The sequence below is a fragment of the Delphinus delphis genome, chromosome 10 (assembly GCF_949987515.2).
Source record: "Delphinus delphis chromosome 10, mDelDel1.2, whole genome shotgun sequence".
NCBI classification, from domain to species: Eukaryota; Metazoa; Chordata; class Mammalia; order Artiodactyla; family Delphinidae; genus Delphinus; species Delphinus delphis.
The window spans coordinates 33,737,639-33,757,295 of NC_082692.2; the positions used below are offsets into that span (position 1 = coordinate 33,737,639).

The window sequence follows — 19,657 nt, forward strand, 5'->3', positions numbered from 1 at the left end:
GAAGGGTTAGGAGAGGGTGTGGAAATGGAACCATCCAGGGAGCTCAAGGGTTCGATGAGGCTAGAGATCCCAAGGGCCAACCTCTCTCTTTACAACTGTCTCCTGGGGAGGCTCGGGAAAGCCAGGCTGCAGGGCTCTTCTGGTTCCCACTCTCGGAGGGGCAGGCCATGGCACACATCCAGCCCCCCCTTGCAGAGCCAGCCTGTATCCTTTGCTGGGTGCCCCCGAGGCAGCTGCCTGTCCTTTGACACGGGGGCCCCCAACATGGTGGGGCTCAGAGCCCTGGATTTCTGAGTCAGATGACCCAGGTTCTTGTCCCTGACACTGACTATCTTTTGAAATTGCCTCACTTTCTGCATCTGCTAACTGGGCTTTGGCACAGCTGCCCTCCCCGCTCCACAGGACTACTCAAGATGATGTTGGTGGCGGCTGACTACATGCCAGGCGTGCCAGGTGCCTGGCTAAGCCCTTTATGTGTATTATCTCCCCGAATCCTCACCGCAGCCCTGGGAGGAGGGTACCATCGTCGTCACCATTTTAGAGGTGAGAAAACCGAGGCCTAGAGGGACAGTGGGGGAAGAAGTAAGTGAAAGTGATTTGTATGGCCATGAAATTCTACACAAATGTAAAGAAAATTACTTTTTAAAACATTCTGGATTTTCCTTTCCCCTTCTTTCCCTCCCCTCCTCCACGAGTGCACCTCAGGCGCGCCAGGGCCCCAACGTTCCGGCCCCAGGGCCATTACGTGGCAAGGGTCACTTGGGGCAAAAGCTCTGGGCCTCCCATGCTCACGGCTGTGAGAACTGAACTAGAGGAGATGGACAGGGCCCCCAGCCGAGGAGACTGAGCCTAGACACCCAGGAGGTCTTTCCAGGCACCAGGGGTGTGAGTCACCGCGAGTGGCCTGCAGGAAAGGATGTGGTATTTCCTTCCTTGGGGCTTTCCTACTTGGAGGCAGGGGAATGGAAGAGATGACCTTGGAAGGCCTCCCCGGCCCCTGCTGCTCCTGCCAGTTGGCTGAGCTGCAGGCTGGAGAGGCGGCTGCGGTAATCTGGATGGATTACCTTGTGTGTACTTGTCTTGAAGGTGGCCCAGCAGGGTCAAGAAAGGTCAGTGAGGTGGCGGCTGCCTGCTATCTCCTGAGCTGGCTGAGCCCATCCCTTCCCCTCACATCCCTTGGGGGTTCTGAGGAGTGAGCTGGAGCTCCCCTGGTGTCCCCACTGACCCCTCACCAGGCTGGGATGTGTCAGGATGGGCACCGTCAGCTAGTCAGCCCAGCGAGGCCCGTGAGTCACCATCTGGAGGGCGGCCAGGGCAGCTAAATGCTTACAAAAGCCCTGGCAGTGTGAGCCCCGGGCAAAATGCCGACAGCTGCCTCCAGCCCCTCCCTCGGGGACCCTGCTCAGGCCTGGAGCCCTCCGACCACCATGTAAATCATCACCGTGGGGCAGACACTAGGTCATTTACAAAATCATCTCATTTTATCCTCACCACCCTAGGGGATAGATGCTGTTATTAGCCCCATTTTGCAGATGAGGCAACTCAGGCCCAGAAAGGTTAAGAAACTTGTCCAAAGTCACACAGCTGACAAGGGGCAGCGCCAGGATTTTAACCCAAACAACCAGCTCCAGAACTCACACCTTCCTGCATACACTGTGATGCTGCCGCGTGCTTAGCATAGTAGTGAACTGCAGTCCCCAGTACAGAGCCCTGGCCCGATGGTTCTCCGGGCTTGGCGAGACGGGGGTTCTTGGGGCCATGTCTGAACTTCTCCAGGGGCCTGGAGCCCCAACCCTGGATACCTTCCTTGCCTCTCATCCCCACCCTCAGGTTCATAATCTCCAATGAAGTGGGGCTTCTGACCCCGTATGGGGTCCAGGGCCTAGAAATAGCTTTTCTAAGAACTCAAGGCTGGTGGTGGGAGAGGGGAGAGCATATTTTGTTGATCTGGGGCCTGAATCAAGTGGGTAATGCAGATCGATGGCAGCCTCTTTCCCAGTGGTCCCCAACTCAAGGCAGGATTGCTTGCCCACTCACCTCCCAGCCATGTTCACCACCCCTCTCTTAGAGCCAGCTTCAGAAGAGTTTCTAAAACCATATTAGGTCTCCAGCTCCAGCCTGGAGACTGCCTGGTTTGTCCCTGCGCCTGGGCCCCAGGCAGGGAGAGCTCAGTCACAGAAGGCAGCACAGGTAGCTGGGAGTTTGGGCAGAAGGTTGGCTAGGGCAGGCCCCTTAGCTGTGCCCAGTCTTCGTCTCATCTTCTCAGCCCCCTTGCCATTTCTAGAAGTTCTTCTTGGTGTCTCACCATGATCTTTCTTGCTGCAGCTCCAGCCAGGACTGAGGACTACCTTCTGGTCATTTGCAAGGGAGTTGAACCTAAACTAAGCTCTGGCCTAGTCTCCCCACACACCCAGGGACCCCGATCCCCATACTTAAGAGGTTGAGTTTGGGTCCTTGATGCTGGCACCAAATTGTATCCATCCCAACCCTCAGCCTCGAAATAAGCTTCCTCCGTGTCAGGTACCATCCCTGCTCCTCCCAGCCCATCATACACGGTAAGCACTCTGCAAACGTTGTCAGTTTAGGAAGTACTGAGTAAGTGTTTGTTGAGCGACCCCTCTCGTTTTTTGGGGGTGGGGGTGATCTCCGAAGGAAGACTCCACAGCCTCCTTTCCTTTCTTAATTATTTCAGATCCTACCCTTCTTACCCTGCTGCAAAGTCCTTCTTGATGTCTGACCTCAGTCCCTCCAACCACCATCCAGCTCCCTCCCTCTTACTTGGGTCTGGAGACCCTCTCTGGGCTGGGGAACATTCCTACTGTTCCCCAGCCTACCCTTCCCTGTTCTTAGAAGCGGGTACTAGGCTGGGCCCAGGGTAGAAAATTCAGAACAGATTCAGAACAGTAGCCCGAGGGCCACTTCAGACCCAGGGAGTACATGGGGGGCTCCCGAATTCAAAGAGACCCAGTCCTGACACTACGGGGGCATGAGAGCCTACTACCTCACTCCCGTTAGTGGCTTATCCGAACTGTCCTCCCCTTCCCCGCCCAGGCCACTACCCCTCTTTGCCCAACTCCTCCCCCTGAGGGCTGTCTCATTAGGTTGGAGACTTTTAAAAGAGGGTCACTGCTCAGGCCCCACAACTGTCCTGTCCAGCACCTTCAACTTTTGGAAAGTACTTTCGGAATGTAAGCTTGTTTCACAGAAAACCCAGATGTGCCCCTGGAGCCACAGAGCACTGGAATCTGCCCCAGGACAAACCCAGTCCCGGGTCCTTCTCCGGCCACCCTGTACCCCCTCCCTGCCCTGCTCCTCTCGTCGCCCCACTCCCTCAGCACCCCACCCTTCAGGCTTCAGCGCTTTGCGGATCGGATCGTGCTCACCCTTCCTCCCTTAGATAAACTTCCTTCCAAAGCCCCGCTTAGTCCCCTCCCCAATTTGGAGCCACCACCCCTCTCCCCCCACCCCCCCCCAAGAGGGGTGGGGAGGGCGAGGAAGCCCGGCTGCGGGGGGGGGGGGGGGGGGTGGGAGGGGGAGGGGAGCCAGGGGGAGGGGAGCGGGCTGCCGGCGGAGCTGTGACCCACCCCGACTCAGACGGCAATTCTCCCAAGTTCTTTGTGACACAAAAGGTAAACAGAAGGCCTGGCTTACCGCCCCCCCCCCCCCCCCCGCCCCCAACCCCATCTCCCCTCCCCTCCCCCAGCCAGCCAGATGGGCCGGCACGCTGCGGGGAAGGGAGAGGGGGACAAAAAGGGCAGACTGTGCAAAGGAAAACAAAAGAGACACAGAGACACCAAGAGACAGGAAACGTGGGGAGACAGAGAGAGCTGGTGGGTGAGAGACGAGGAGGTGGGGGGAGGGCGTGGTGGTCTCAGCAAGTGAGACAGCCTGGAGGGGAGCAGAGAGGGACGGGCCCAGTGACCCGGAAGTGCCAGGGAGAGGCCCTGGGCGCAGAGCCAGAGAAGAGGAGGCAGGCAGACAGGTACAGAGACAGAGGGCTCAGGCAGACTCAAACTCTGAGCGACAGACGTGAGGCTTGGTAGAGGAAGGGCTGGGCGGTCAGGTGCAGATGAGAAGGTGGTGTTTCTTCACCTGCCCCTGCAGCGACTGCAATCCCCTCTGGAGAGCCGCCCCCTCCCTGGCACTGGGGATGGGGCCAGAGCAATTCTCCAGCCGGTCCTTCCCCTCCCTCGGTGCCGAGCCCACCCTCCGACCTGGCCCCAGCCCAGCCCAGTACAGCAGGGCATCCTCCTCACCTGCACGGCAGAGGCCGACTGCTTGCTGTCATTGTTCCCTGGGGAGCTCAGGCCCGAGGCCTGCTGCAGCAGGAACTGCCGGGCCACTTGGAGAGCCTGCAAGACAGGGAGGAATCAGTGCTCTGGCTGCCCCAGCAGACGTGGGAGGGCAAGGGTCAGTGCAGGATCCTGGATTCAGGGAGCGTTTGGAGAGAATAAAGGGGAGGAGGTCAGGGTCATGTAGAAGGTCTTGGGGATGAGTGAGAGGGTCACAGGGTCCACCTGGGCTAGGGGATAAGGATAGAGGTAGGAGTCACTGAGAGAAGCTGCCAGGCTTTGGGGATCAGAACCTGTAGGGACTCACTCTGGGACCTGGTGAGGTTTTGTTGGGACTCAATGGGGTCAGCGAATGGGTCAGTGGTCAAAACAAGGACCCAGGAGAAAGTACAGTGGTGGACCCAGCCTATTAATAGTAGGTCCAGTTTGTCGAGCATCTACTATGTGTCAGGCACTTTACAGGCAAAATGTCACTTAATCCTCTCCTGGGAGGGTGTGAGGTAGGGATTATCAGTCCCATTTTGCAGATAAGGAAACGGAAGTTAAGTAATACGCCCAAGGTCACACAGCTAGGAAGCACCAGAGCCAGGATTTGAGGCCAAGAAGCCTGGCTCCAAGGCCATCTGCCTTACTAGGCGGTCGGTCTGGGGGCTATGGGAGTAGCATTCACTCGGAGTCAGAGCACACGGTTGGGGGGATGAGGGTGGAGTCTCAGGGTCTGAGCGCTACGTGGCTTTATGAGTCAGGGCAGGAGGTCTGGGAGCAGGGCCTTGTGGCACTGGGGGAATTGGATCAAGTCCCGAAGGGAGTGTGTGAGCTATCAGTGAGTTACACTGACTGTAGTGGTCGGGGCTTGGAGGCCACGGTGGCTCAGACTGGGCTCTCAGCTGGTGGGATCATGAGAATGGGAGATGCATGGAGTCTGCAGGAGGAGCCTCTCCAGCCAGGCAGTGGGCCTAGGAGGTGGGCGGACGAGCAGTGAGAGGTTGAGTAGGAGAGGTCAGGTAGGAGACAGAGGCCAGGAAGTTCTCTGTAAGGTCAGCCAAGCAAGCCCTCCATCCCCGGCCACTCCAGGTCAGTAAGGGGCTCAGAGGCAGGGGATGTGGGGACCTGTCCTGAATCCACATTTCAGGAGCACAAAATATACCCAGGTTCCTCAAAGATCTCCTTGGGGGCCAGAGCAGTTGTGTCCAGGCCTTTGACAGGGGGGCCTGGCATCAGGCAGACCTGGGTTTGAAGCCCAGTTGTGCCGCCTACCGGTAGTGTGACCTTGGGCAAGTTATCCCCTATCTTTGTGTTCCAGTCTGCTCTGCAAAACTGGGCCACTACCTAACTCTGAAATACGTGCGGGTGGGGGTGGGGTGTTAAAGGACCAATGCCTGGCACTTGGTCGGCATTCGAGGAGCAACGGCTTCCTTCCCTCCCGTATCCTGAATCTCTCACCTCCTCCAGCCTCTCCCCAGCGCACCTATTAAAAGCAACAGGCCACCTGCGGCTTCCTCGCACATCAATCCACACACACTTGTCTGTCCTCACGTGGACTTCCACTCTCCTACCCACCGTGAGCACCACCAAGGCAGACCTATAAGGTGGGACACGGATGCACTCAGAGCCCCCCGCCCCGCCACTCAGCAAACACATAGGGGGCGCCCACTGTACACCAAGCATATATACACACCCCCTTCGCAGCCCTTTCGTTGAATAGCTGAGCCTCCCTGAGGCTTAAACCTAGTTTACCTTAGGACAGTACCTAAATACACCCTGGTGTATCTATGGGAGCGGGTCCCAGGGCAGACCTGGCGTCCAGATTGGCATGCCCCTCACCAGCGCCCCAGATCCCAGGCCTCTTCCACACCCCTCCTCCCCGGGACCTCACACTGGGAGGAGTGGCCCGGGGTTGCTTCTCTTCAAGATTCACATCAGAAAGTAGAAATCTGACCTGAGTCAAGGGCTCTGAGAGGCTGTGGGAGGAGGTGCAGGGTGAAGAAGGGGAAGGAGGTGGCCAGCTGCTCATTCGGAAGGGGCCCTGCCTCTATGTGCCTCGTTTTTAGGGACCCCCCCCCACCCAGGTCTAATGACACGGGCTGGACAGATGCTCTCTGTCCTCCAAAGGTAGAGATGGGGTAGAGGGGTCAGAGATCAGGGGGCAAGGTGGGTGAAGAGGATGGCTCAGAGGGGCTGGCAGCCCAGGTGACCCAGAGGGGATGCTGGTCAGGGTGGGGGGAGGAAGCCCCCCCCCAATCCCTGGTGGGAAGAGGGGAGCCACAGGGGAGGGTTTTCCAGGGGAAGTTGGAGGGAGTCCCGAGCAGTCTCCTGGTGGGGGGAGTGGCCTGGGGGGCTGGATTCTCTCCCCACTGACTCACTTACTTGGTGGTCCCCTGGAGCATGAAATTATAAGATTTACAGGAAAAAAATGACAGGGCCTTGCAATCTCATTCCTGTGAGACCTCCCTGCGACAGGCCCCACCCCTCCCATCACTCTGAGCCTTTCCTCCCCCGTTAGGCCAGGTGACAGGGGATCAGGTGAGACTCTAGGCCGGGCCAGGTTGTCACCTCCTCTGACCTCCCACCCTTCCCCCCACACTCCTTCCTTCCGCTTCCTACGTGCCAGGGACGGTGCTAGGTGCTGGGGATACAGAGAAACAGAACTTGGCCCTGCCCCAGGGCTCAGGGCCTGTGCTGTGATGAGATGCCCGTCACAGACTGAGGTGGAGATGGACACCAGCACCGGGGCCCAGACCAGGTGGCAACACTGACTGGAGGCTGGAAGGGCAGGCTCACCAAGTGGACAAGAAGGGTGAAGGGTTCAGGGCGTTCCAGGCGCAGCGACCCTCAAACCACAGACGACCGAAATAGCCGGTGAGTCTGGGCGCCTGGAAACCACTTGCAGGGACAGAAAATTGAGCTGTGTTGGAGGTCAGTAGCCAGAGAGGCTGGAGGAGCCCAAGGGGTCTGCTCCTCTAGGCACTTCATTCATTCATCCTTCACTCATTCCTTCATTCACTTTCATGGCCACCCACCTCATACTGGCTTGGAGAAGAAGGGGAGGTGACAGTGGGCAGCACACGCTCATTTCATGGACTTTGCTTACAGCCCAGCCTTGACCCAATTAGGGACTTGGTACCACCTAAAGATCACCCTATAGGTGCCCAGGGGTGAGGGTGATGGGCAGACCCTGGGTTTGGGGCCCAATCTCCCCTGCCCAGATGGCCTGGACATGTCACTGACTGCTCAGTGCCCTGTAATGCTATGCCATCCCCCACCCCCATCTGGACCCCTAGCCAGGGATGGTGCTCTGGGAGGAGGGGCGGGGGAGGCCCTCTGGCCTAGGATGTCCTCCTCCAGGGTGGTCACCCAAGGGATCAGGTAGGTCTAAGACTTTCTAAAGCCCCGAGTCACAGTCGCCGCTCTGGCACACCAGGCATGTGTCTGCACTGCCTGCCGTGGCTGGGGCCTGATACACGGGGTTCAGTTTCTCTTCCGTGTGGACCAGATACAGCTTTGAGTAGGAAGAGGCATTGAGAATCCCACCGGGGAGAAGGCATGGGGGTGCTCAGGGCAGAATGGGAAATTGGGAGCCATTTGGCCATTTATACCATATTTTCCTGCTCCCTCCACCCCTCAGACTGAAAACCAAATGCCCAGCTCTGTGGTTTGGGGAATGAAGTCTAGTTTTCCTCTAAAGGAAGCAGTACTGGTCCATTCAGGGCCTGGACCCTGGCCAAAGGGATCTGGGTCCAAATCCTGGCTCCACCAAATACTGAGTGACCTTGGGTAAGTCACATCACTGCTCTGAGCCTCAGTTTCTTCCTGTGTAAAATGGGAATAACCCTGTAGTCAGCTCACAGGTTTGCTGTGAAGAACACATGTGACAGTGTACACGGAGTACTCAGCACAGTGCTGGCAGTGGGTCCTGGATGGACATTAACTCTTGTGATTGTGATTACTGATCTTTCACCTGCCCAGGCAGCTCCTGATCATTTGTCCAGTGCCACCCAGAAGGACTTGTTAACCAAGCCCTTTTCCATCTACACCCACCCCCATTCCCCCTCAAGCCTAAGAACTCAGTCTCGCTAATGAAGCCGAACTCTCCTCCCCCAACCGCCCATTCAGAAGTCATTAGCAGGAGCTTCACAATTAGGAACAAATGGCTTATAACGGATGGCATCCAGGGAGGGCGGCAGGGTTGGAGGGGAATGAAGCTAGTGCTTTGAGGGCAACAGGGAGCTGCTATGAAAAGAAAAACAAGTCTTGGGGCAGATGCATCTCTCATCTGCAGGATGACACTACACCCTCATTTCTGTCTTGGAGAATTTGGGGGAGGACCAGCATCCTCTCTGTGGAGGCCAGGTGCAGGGCTGTTTACTGGTTCTTTCTCCAGGCTGGAGGATTCCAGGTCCGTGTCGGGGTCCCAGCCTTACTCTGTGCGTCTGGGAGGGCGGGGACGTGGTTCTCAGGGAGAGACAAGACGAAGGGCTGAACTTTGAAAACAGAGAAGCAGAGTCACGCAGGTCACAGACCTGGTGAGCTGGAGTGTTAGAGGGTATCTAGTCTAGTGTTTTCCCAATTGCTGGTCGTGAGCTAATGGTGGGTCATACAATATCAATTTAGAAGGTCAAAAAAAATAGAAAAAAATACACACACACAAACACACACACACACGAAAACATCAGAGTTACTAGGTAAGCACAGCATTGTTTCGTGAAACTCTTGTGTGCTGCCACTCCAAATAAAAGGCATCGCTTACGGCAGATCTCCAGCAAAAAGGTCTGTGAAACACTTATCTAGTTCACTTTATCGATAAGGAAACGGAGATCCGAAGAGGGGCAGTAAAGCGCCCCAAAGTCACACAGCGGCAGCAGCAGAACCTGAGTCCCCCTGGGCCTGACACGGGGCTCTGCACAGGGACGAGGAGCCAGGAGCTGGGTAGACAGGATGGAGGAACCCCCGCCCCAGCAAACTCTGGTCTAATCCCGATGGTGGTGAAGAGGAACCAAAATAAACAAAACCCAAACTTCTTTTGTCTGCATCTCGCTAATTTTGGCAAAACTGGGATCTCAACTGTCTTGATAATTTCAACTGGGAGCTGGCTCCATTTAGGGGAAGGGGCCCTAGAAGGGTGTGTGGTGGGCCGGCCCACCCCAAACCTGAAAAGCCCTCCCAGGAAGGCCCATCACCTGCCCCCCACCCCCCCGGAATAGGACTTTTGATTCATTTATCTATAATTCAGCGAGTATTTGTGAAGCCCCACAGGGCACTCACACGGTCCTAGACACTGGGGACATGGCGTATTTGCTTTAGTGGAGCTCACGTTCTAATGGGATGAGACAGACCCTACAACGAAGCGAAGCGAGCTGTGAGATGGTGGCCAGCGTTACGCAGAGGACGGCTGGCTGGTTACTTAGGTTGTGTGGCCAGGGAAGGCCTCTCCGAGGACGCATTTCGGATGAGGGGGCTACTCTTTCAGGGGAGGGTAGTCACGGTTGGAAGGAGCTGGTGCAAGAGCCCGGAGGTGGGCATATAAGGTTGGAGCATCACGAACCAAAAAGGCCAGTGTGGCCAAGCTGAGCGGCCTGAGAAGAAGCCCCAGGGGTCAGCAGCGGCCACATCACTGGGACGATGGCTTTTTATTGCCTTCTACACTCAAGGAAAAATTGCTGGAGGATTTTAAGCAGGAATGGATACAATCTCTTGAGAGGAGATACTTAACCCACTGCTAGTAAACAGTAGGTACCTAATAAGTATTTGTTGACTTGAATTAAACAGGAAATGTCTCTCCATCTACCCCTTGAAATACAAGTCCTCTGGGACCAGAGTGTGGAGGGAAGGGGTGCAGGGAGAAGGGTCAGGGGTCAGGGGCCCCCACCACTAAGGGTGCTGACCTGGGGAGATCCAGGTCCTCCACCAGCCAGGCTCTATCCTCCAGCAAAGAGACATAAAATGAAATTACACAGAGAAGGGGGGGCCAGGAGGATGGGGGAGAGGAGACCATAAAACCCCCGAAGTGATTCTACACCTTTTTCCCTTGAAAAAAAAAAAAAGCTTTTTGGAAAAGGCTGTAAATTTTTCTACACCAACCTCGTAAAAATGACATCGGCGCATTCTCAAATTAGAACCATTAAAATGAAAACCAGCAACGCGCAGATACAGACAGGCCCACGTGGGTGGGAGATGCACAGACCGGTTTTAGGACCCCTTCACCGCCAAGCGAGCGTCTTGAGAATGCCTCCTCTCCACAGAACAGAATTAACAAATGAACCCAACAGTGCCCCAAAGGGCAAGGCCCTCCCCAGAGGCTCCTTCCTTCCCTCCCTTCGGGCCCCCAGTGGGGAGCAGCCCCAGGCCCATCCAGCCCCTCTGGGCCCAAACCGGCTCCACCAGAAAGGTCCAGCAGTGGCATCTGGGAAGGAGCTGAAATAGTGCGGGGCAGTCGCGGGATGGTGGTGCTTCCCCTCAGAGAGACTCCTCCCAGATGCGTCCCAGTAACTGGAGTTCTCCAGAAGGAGTTCTATTCCCAGGCTTGGGTTCAGCGCCACCCTCACGCTAGCCGTTCCGCAGGGGCTGTAAGTGTGGGGTTTAGAGTGGGGACTGTGGGGGCATGCAGTTCCCTCCCACAGGGGCTCCTCAGAATGAAGGGGCTCCAGTAGGAGAAAACCTAGCTCACCTGCGGAAACACTCACCCCCTTTCCCCAATTCTCCCCAGTCCCCAAACTCCTATCAGTAAGTACAAGAACTCTGGTAATAAAAAGGGGGTGAGAGGGGGAAAAAAGAGGGGGTGTCAGAATTCCACAGCAGAAGGGAAACCTGGGAGCACAGTGGACTTGCTCTTCCCTAGTCCCAAGGAAACAGGGGTCTGAGCAGCTCTTTCCCAGGCCCCAGGCCCTCTCCTTGACCTTTCTCTCCCCTCTTAGGGAAACTTCCTTTTTTGTTGGACTAGGGGGCAGACACACAAAACAGGGTGGCCTTTGGTTTAGTAACCCAGGAAGGGTAAGAGAAGGGGGGTTACGGGCTTCCCTGGTGGCGCAGTGGTTGAGAGTCCGTCTGCTGATGCAGGGGACGCAGGTTCGTGCCCCGATCCGGGAGGATCCCACATGCCGCGGAGCGGCTGGGCCCGTGGGCCATGGCCGCTGGGCCTGCGCATCCGGAGCCTGTGCTCCGCAGCGGGAGAGGCCACAGCGGTGAGAGGCCCGCGTACCACAAAAAAAAAAAAAAGAGAAAGAAGGGGGGTTAGGTCCTCTCCCCTGAGGCATCCTCTCAGGACCCTGCCTGTCCCCTTACTACCCGGGCCCACCTCTCACCTGCTCTGTTCCCAAGCAGGAGGGAGAGGTCGGTCGTTTCTAATGCCACCCCACAACTGTCCCGGGTCAGGGACCTCACCCACGGGAACTTTCTAAGTCTCGCCTCTGAGGAGTTCGGGTCCCAGCTCTCCCTCCAGGCCCCCAGTACTTCCTGGGAAGGGGCTCATTCTACGGAAAGAAGAGGGGAGTTTGGAGGGTGTAGGACTAGAGATGAAGGAGCAGAATCTGGGGCAGGAGGGTGGGAGTCCCAAAGACTGAAGAAATGGGCTCCAGATCTGAAGACGAAACGCGTGTGTGAGGTGTCTGGGCTAATTCACCTCTGAAGCCTCCCCTTTCCACCCCATCCCCCTAGAGGAGAGCCAGATGGGGAAGGAGAACAAAAATCTCTTCCATTCTTCTTTCCCCAGCTCCCTGACACTCCCCTCGCTCCATCTCTATGGAGGGGGGTGAGTTAAAAGCCCATGAATGTGCAGAGCCCCCAAACCATTTTGAATCTCCTCACAGGATGTGAACAGGGTGGGATTTGGCCCCAGTTGCCAAGGCAACTGCGGTGGGAGTTCCCAGACGCTAGGCAACCCTCCTGTGACCCCCGCTGACCTGTCACCCCCGCAACCAGAAGACAATAGGAGTGCAGGCTCCGGAGGCCCAGGACGCCTTTCAGCTCAGCCGCAGAGCCGGCAGCCCTGCCCACCCCCACTGTCTGGCCCAGTCCTCCTGGCCCCAAGTCCGGCTAGCATCCAGCCTGGTCCCCAAAACCTCCCCAGGCCCTCACCTCCCCCGAGCTGGCACACACTTCTCCCAGCCCTGGCTGCCCCCATCAGGGATATTTGTGGAGTCTATGGGGAAAGCCCTACACACTGGGAACATTTTCATACAGGTGAAATTAGATTAGGAGAAAATGCAGGGGCGACCTTCAAAGAAAAAAGCCATCCTAGAGGGGAAATGTGCGGCCGGGGGCCACTGAGGAAGGAGACTTTGTCTTGGTGAAGGAAGGGAGGGGGTTGGCGGGCAGCTGGCACGCCTGTTCGGTTCAAGGCATTCTTTAACAGCAGCTGGGGATCACCAACTCCAGCGGGCCAGCAGGGTGCCAGGTGCAAAATAAGGTTCGATGCGTGTTTGCTGAGTGAATGCACGCTCCAGGGCCCACAGCGCTCTCCTCTCCACGCTTCCTTCTCAGGGGTGAGTCTCCAGGAGACTGGAGACCAGATGAAAGCCCCAAGGACAGAGTGGAGGCAGTGTGGCTCTGTCACTCACCAAAAAGAGGGCTGGGAGGAGGGAGCGGGAAGCTGGGGCCTTGACTGCTGAAATGGGGCAGCCAGAGGGGGACCCTCTCTCCAGTCAGACAGAGCCTGGCAGCTGAGCCCTGTCTCCCCTACCCCGCCTCTGTTTAAACAAGCTCCCGGCCTGCTGTTGCATGGAAACAGGCGCCTGCTCTTGTTCCAAAGTGACGTGGCTGCCCTCTTCAGCACTGTTTGTTTCAGCCTAAGTCCTGTCACCAGCCTGACTTCTGACTCGCCCTGTTTATCTCTCTCTCTCCTTTGTCAACTCATTACTCCCAAAGGCCAAGACTGCATTTCCAGGGCTTGTTTATCCAGAGCAGAGGGGCAGGGACTAACAGACCAACCGACAGACGGACAAAGAGGAGCCGCGGAGGCACGAGGAGGGGGGACCCGGGCACTGCCCGAAGACCCACTCACACCCTCTGCCTCTGGAGTGGCCACTTAGAGCCAGGGGCCATTGCTGCTTTTGTTGGTTTGTTTTAAGAGCGCTTTTAGATTGGGAGTGGAGTGCTCTCATTCACTCACCAGCAGTGGTTAATTTAGCACCTACTACGCGCCAGGCCTTGCTGCCTCCATTTCCCTCAGGGGACTGTGAGTGTGGTGGGAGCTGAGCCCTGCACTAGGAACCGGGAGACCTGAGATCTAGCCTTTCCTGTGTCACCTGGACAAGTCAGTGCTACCTCTGGCTGCCCCCTCATTGTGATATGGGAATAATAACACCCATCTCCCCAGGATGGTGAAGCAATTAAAGACCCAAAGCACCAAACAGAGGTAAGGTGTTTGTTTGTCCTCAAAGGACTTCCTGGTGGGGGTCGAGGAGGAGGGGGCACTCGCTGGGCCACGGCCCTCTTTCCTACATTCACTCTACCCCACAAACAGTCAGAGACACTTGTTGGGGGGGGGGGACCAGAAAGTGTTACCCTCAAGCTCCCCCCAAAGCCTCGCTCATATATTGGAGGGAGAAGGACAGCCCACAGGCTGTTTCCTTTTAATTGAAAATTTTGTAATTTTAATTTTGCAGGGTTCTTTTCATAGTTTGGAGCCAAGAAAACCTTTTTTAAGTCTCAAATATTTTCCTTGGCCCCAGGCACTACGCCCATAGTGAGCCCAAATGGATAAAACAGCCCTCCCTCCGCCCGCCTCCAAATCTCCACCCCAGTTTATTTGTGAAACAGATATAGGATTTTCCAGGACTTTGGGATATTCACCAAAACAAACAGGGATAACTGGAACGTGGAATATAGATGGTAGAACGTGGCCTGAGCGCAACGCAGAACAGAGAAACCTGATCGGTACAGACAGTTCTGTCCCTCCCCACCCCACACCTCTCCCCACTTATCCTGATATCTGTGTTCAGTCTTCTCTTTAAATAATTTTTTTCAAGAAACTTTCCAGTTTCAGTATTCCTCCCAGCCCTCCCCCGACAGTCAAAAATTTTCACAGCTCTGTCTGCATAGAGGTGCAGGAGGGGAAGAGTTTTCACCCATACAAAATGGGTGGCCTTAGAGATTTCTGGTGGGGTGTGTTCTTATTTTGATGAAGGGCAGGGTTCTGCCCTTTGACCCTCTGTCCCCCGCAGGTGGTACAGATTCTGTGGGTCTCTTCCCCAGAGAACCTGTTTAGGAGGGCTTGGGAGATACCAGCAAACTCCCAAAGACCATCTCCCTAGAGAAAGGAGACAGGCCCTTACTGCTCAAGTTTCCACTGTTTGCAAGAGGAAGGAATTTTTTAAAGTCCTCAATTCTGTTCACATCCGTACTGACCAGGGATTTTACACCCAAACTGCATCTGATCCTAACAACCCCTGTACTTTAGGTGCCAAGAGGTAAGGGAAGCCCAGGACTGGCCAAGGTTGACAGCTGGGAAGGGGCAGGCTGGGGCTTAACCTGGGTTTGTTCAGTTCCTGCATCAGTGCTGGCTGACCAGCCCAGCGCAGAGCGCGGGGCTGGGCTTCTGACGGTGCTGCTTCCAGTCTGACCTCTAGCTTCAAGAAGTGTGGTGGTAAAGGGCCCCTTAGGGGCTATGGAGTCGGGGAAGGAGCCCCAGGGCAAACCTGGGAGAGAGCATGAGGGCGATGTGGGTACACACACCTGTGTGCACGAGGTGGGGGTGGGGTACGGGCAGGGAGGAACATGCAGTACCCGAATTTTCCACATTCCCAGCAGAGCCCCCAAGGGGCAATGCCACCAGCAGTGATTCAAGGAGCAAAGTCAAATAAGAGGAGCATCCCAAGGCCAGGGCTGGCTGGGCCGGTTCTCCTGAACTTGTCAAGCACGATTCTCCCTTTTTCCCCGGGGTGGGGCCAGGACCTGGGGCCCCTGCTCTGTCATAAGCCAGCTAGGCTTCCCCACCCCCTAAGGCCTCTGGATCCTCAGAGAGGCTGGTCTTGGACTCCTGAACTCTGCAGTTTAGGGTGGGAATGATGAAGGGGAAGAGGGCGGGGGACGCAGACAGGGCTTCCAGTCTGAGCACTGAAAATGGAGGCCTGCCTCTGCCTACTGCTCTGGACCTTTTCCCAGCTGCCTTGACCCTTGGTGCCTGGAAGTTTAATCTCACAGCTAGCCTGCATCAGGGGCCCAGGCAGAGGTGGAGGTGGGGAACATTTCATAATACAAATAAAATGAAGATACCACTGTGCACAGCCCCCCTCCCCCAAAGAGCACACACCTAGAGCAGGGTCTCCCTACCCCAACCCTGTTTGTTAACTTGGCAGGGGTGCGGGAGGAGAGCCCAGGCGCCCACCCACGCAAGACGCACACCCTCAAGCCTGCTGCCCAGGCGTCTGTCTGCCCTTGTGGGCATTTCTGAGGCTGTTCTAAGGTCCATGATCTCAGGGCGGCCAGCCCCACTTCTCTTTCTGGGAGGGCTGCTCTCCCCCTGCCTTAGTGACCACTCGAATGGGAGCGCACACAGGGGATCCCTGCAGGCTGGACCTTCTCAAGAATGTTAAAGTGAGGCTGCGTGGCAGGGAGCGGTGGCCCCCAGGTGGCCAGGGTGTAGTGGGAAGAGGCCTGGCGCCCCTCTCCCCTCTCCTGGGTTGCTGGGAAGAGGCACCAGCGCCTACCTGTTGCTGCTGGAAGTGGAGCAGCTCCGCAGGGCTCATCTCGCCGTTGCTGTCTGGGCCCGCGGCCGCATCCCTGCCTGCGCTGCCTCCGGCGGGGGCCCCGCCACCACTGCCGCCGCCGCCGCCGCCGCCATCCGCCTGCCCGGAGAGGCTGCCCACGCCGTTCTGACCAGACGGAGCCGACCTGATTGTCTCCGAGGCGGATTCCACCATCATGTCGCTCTAGCGGGACCTGGAGGGGGAGGAGAGACACGGGGGAGGGGCTGAGGCTGGACAGGCAGGGCGGGTTCCACCCGGGGAAGCAGGCGGTGCCCCTCAACACCCCATCCCCAAACGACACAACCCCCACCAAGTCCTGGGGCGGCTTCTCCCTCTCAGCTTCCTGGAGGCTGATCCTGGGACCCCTGTTGCGGTGCAGACCCTCCCTCCTAAGGTCACCCTCCGCCCCAGGCAAGGGCAGCTCCAGACTGAATTGGAGGCCGCCCCGTTGCCCCCCTCCCCCACATTTCCTCGAGGAGGCGCTACCCCCCCAACCCCCCCCACACCCAAACCGGTTCAGGCCTCTCCCTCCAGGCTAGTGTGTAGGGCAGAGCGGGGGTGGGGGGGGGGTCCTGCAAGGACTTGAAAGCAGGTGAGCTAGTCCCCAGAACCACCATATTGCCCCCCTCCCCGACCCGCCCCCACCCACATGCACCTGTGATGGCCTTTGTGTTTGTTCCCCCCCTAGATGGGGAGTTCCCCTGCTAGATGGGGAGTTCCCCAAGAGCAGGGCCTCCTTCCCGCACGCCGCCCCCCCCCACCAACACACACAGCAAAAGCCGCTGCCATTTTCCCAGCAACTATTGGGCGCCAGACCCTCTGCTGGGCCTGGAGCTGTGCAGCGAAGGCAGCTGGTGGTCCGACTTCTCTGACCTTCCATTCTAAGGCCTTCAGACCAGCACCTGGCCCAAAGCAGACACTCAATATTTACTGTCTCTACAGGCAGCAAGATCCCTTCTCACAAGAATTGTGGGAGAATAGTTTTTTGGGGGTTTTAAAAAATGTATTTATTTTTGGCTGCGTTGGGTCTTCGTTACTGCACAAGGGCTTTCTCTAGTTGCGGAGAGTTGGGGCTACTCTTTGTTGCGGTGCGCAGGCTTCTCATTGCAGTGGCTTCTTGCTGCGGAGCACGGGCTCTAAGTGTGCGGGCTTCAGTAGTTGTGGCACGTGGGCTCAGTAGTTGTGGTGCACAGGCTTAGTTGCTCCACAGCGTGTGGGATCTTCCTGGACCAGGGCTCAAACCTGTGTCCCCTGCATTGGCAGGTGGATTCTTAGCCACTGCGCCACCAGGGAAGTCCCGGGAGATGGTTATTATCATCTTGATTTTACAGATGGGAAACTGAGGGTCCAGACAGAGGATTTACCCAAGGCAGAGTCAAGGCCTGAATCCTGTATCTTCCCCCATCTCCCCCAACTGCCTCTCAAGAGTGGCTGAAACATGCTCAGAAAGAGAGAGGGTATGACTGGGATGGTTATGCTTAGCGAGGAGGAGGCTTGGGTTTCCTTCTACAACTCACGGAGGCTGTACTATTTCAGGGGCTCGTACACAGACTACGAAGCAGATGGGGGACTTCAGCATGCAGAGCTGTTCTCAAAGTCTGGGGTCTCCAGCTATCGTCAGATTCACAGCCCCCTGAGAGGAACAAAAGTTTCAGCCAAACAGGACACAGTTGGTACTCCCCACGGAGCTTTGACAGAAGTCTTAAACTCCCTAAACCTCAGTTTCTTTGTTTGTATAAGTAATTACTCCAAGCCTCTCAAGATCCTGTGAGGAGTAAATAAAATAGCACATGCAAACCACCTGGCAGAGTAAGCGCCAATAATGATGTGTCCCTTCTTCACCTGCCCTATTTGTAAGGGTGAACACCCTGGGCTCAGAGAGGTCAAAGACTTGGCCCAGATCACACAGCGATCGGGCTGGAAGCCAGCCAGCGTTCTTTCCTCCCTTCTTGATTACCTTTCGGCCTTGGCAGACCCCACAACCACACGGTGTCCCTGACCCAATAAATAGGTGCAGGAGGGCCTTAATAGAGAAACTGCTGGAAGGATTATTTCCCGAGTTCCTTCTCCGAGGTGGCAGCTCCCCAATTCTCCTTCACTCTTGAAGAACTCTTTCTCCTCACTCTGTTGGGTCACTTGCTGTTTTTGTCCCCGCTGTCAGCAGAGTGGGGAAGATAGCGAGAGTATCTAGGTGTGCGTGGGGGGTTGGGGGGACAGAGCGCCGTGAAAGGCCCGTGGGGAGGCCACTAGTTCACGTGTATGCCATATTGCCCTGCTCTTGTGACTCTAGGTGTCTGTCCCAGTGGACCTGTGTGGCCTCCTGGGTGACCCTGTGCTGCTGGAGTTTGTGCATTTCTCTGTGTTCCCAAGGGCTTGTTGCTCCCCCACCCGCCAGTTGTTGTTCCCAATCCTGGGTTCTGCGAGGAGCTGGGCTAGGGGCAAGGGCAAGGTTGGGGGCAACGGTTCAGAAGAGACTGAGCACTTGGTCTCTGGCCTTAATGGTCGTGTCAGCCCCAGGGCCAGTAGCTACCAAATGATGGATGGGGTGGGCACCGTCCTCCATCCGCCAGAGCACAGGGCTCCAGCCCCTCCCCACAACCGCCCACCCGGACCCCTCCCAGCAGCCCACAGAGCACCTTCCCTCACTCAGGCCTGGGCCCCAGCTACACGAGGGGGATGGGGAGACAGCAGGGGCCGCTCTGCTCTCCCTCTGCCTGACCCTGGCCCTGCTGGGGGTGGAGAGCAGCTGCCTGCCCCGATTCCAAGTCTACTTCCCTGAGATCTGAAAACTCCTGGGCCCCAGGGGACAAAGACCAGAGCCTCAGGGGTGTGTGTGCACAGGAGAAAGGAGAGAGAATCCAGCAGTTTCTTCTTGGGGTAAGGGAGAGTGCCCCCTTCCAACATTCACACACACCATAAAGTTGCTCAGACAGCAAGTTTGGGAAAGGGAGAAAAAAGGAAGGAGGACGCAAACAGAGGTGCCCTTTTCTTTTCTTTTTATTGGGGGGGGCGACAGAGCGACACCCAGTGAACAACGTAATTGCTGCAATGTGGCTGTAATAACAGCTATTCAAGGGCCGGATCATTCATATTAAACAGGGCGAAGCCAGCCTCTCATCTGCATGCTTGAGATTATATGCATTTGAAAAGTCATTTCCGCAGGCTGTACGAACGGCATTAATTCCCACGTGGCGCGCTGCTCTGCCCCCTCCCGGGGCCTTCGCCTCCTTCCAGGCTCGCGCCTGCCTGTCCACCAATACCAACCCAAACCTGCAGGTGGGTGCTCCCAGGACTCTCCTCACCTCTGTCCTGAGACACCTGTCCTCCTGAGGAGGAGCACAGCGGCAGCCTCAAGCCTCCTTGCCTGTCTCTCTGCAGGTGTTGCAACAGCACCGCGGTGCTCCCTGCACTGTGGGTGAGCAGGCTCTGCGTGCCTGGCGCCCGGCCACGTAGGGATGGGGTGGGGTGGAGTGGGGTACTGGAGGCAGGCCTTGATATCCGTGCCCTGCACCCACCACAAGGGTGCGGGCTGGAGGGGGGAAAGGCAGAGTCCGTGGGAGCCTGGACTCTGGCTAGAGAAGGCAGGGGACTGGGTGTCAGGGGGCCTGAGCTCAGTCACAACCAGCTGTGACTTCTCTGTCCTCCTCCTTCTCTGGGCCTCCATTTCCCCATCCCTACATGGAG

General features: G+C 56.9%; 1 protein-coding gene across 2 annotated transcripts in view; it reads right to left on the reverse strand.

The window, feature by feature from the left end:
* FOXP4 (forkhead box P4) overlaps positions 1-19,657 on the reverse strand; it is a 51,025-nt gene that overhangs the window by 16,192 nt on the left and 15,176 nt on the right. For both annotated transcript variants that reach the window (XM_060021842.1, XM_060021841.1), the window contains exons 2-3: positions 15,935-16,166; positions 4,257-4,352 (exon numbers count right to left, since the gene is read on the reverse strand). In XM_060021842.1, the coding sequence (XP_059877825.1) occupies positions 4,257-4,352; positions 15,935-16,150 (312 nt within the window). In that variant the 5' untranslated portion in view covers positions 16,151-16,166. The remainder of the gene's footprint in view (positions 1-4,256; positions 4,353-15,934; positions 16,167-19,657) is intronic.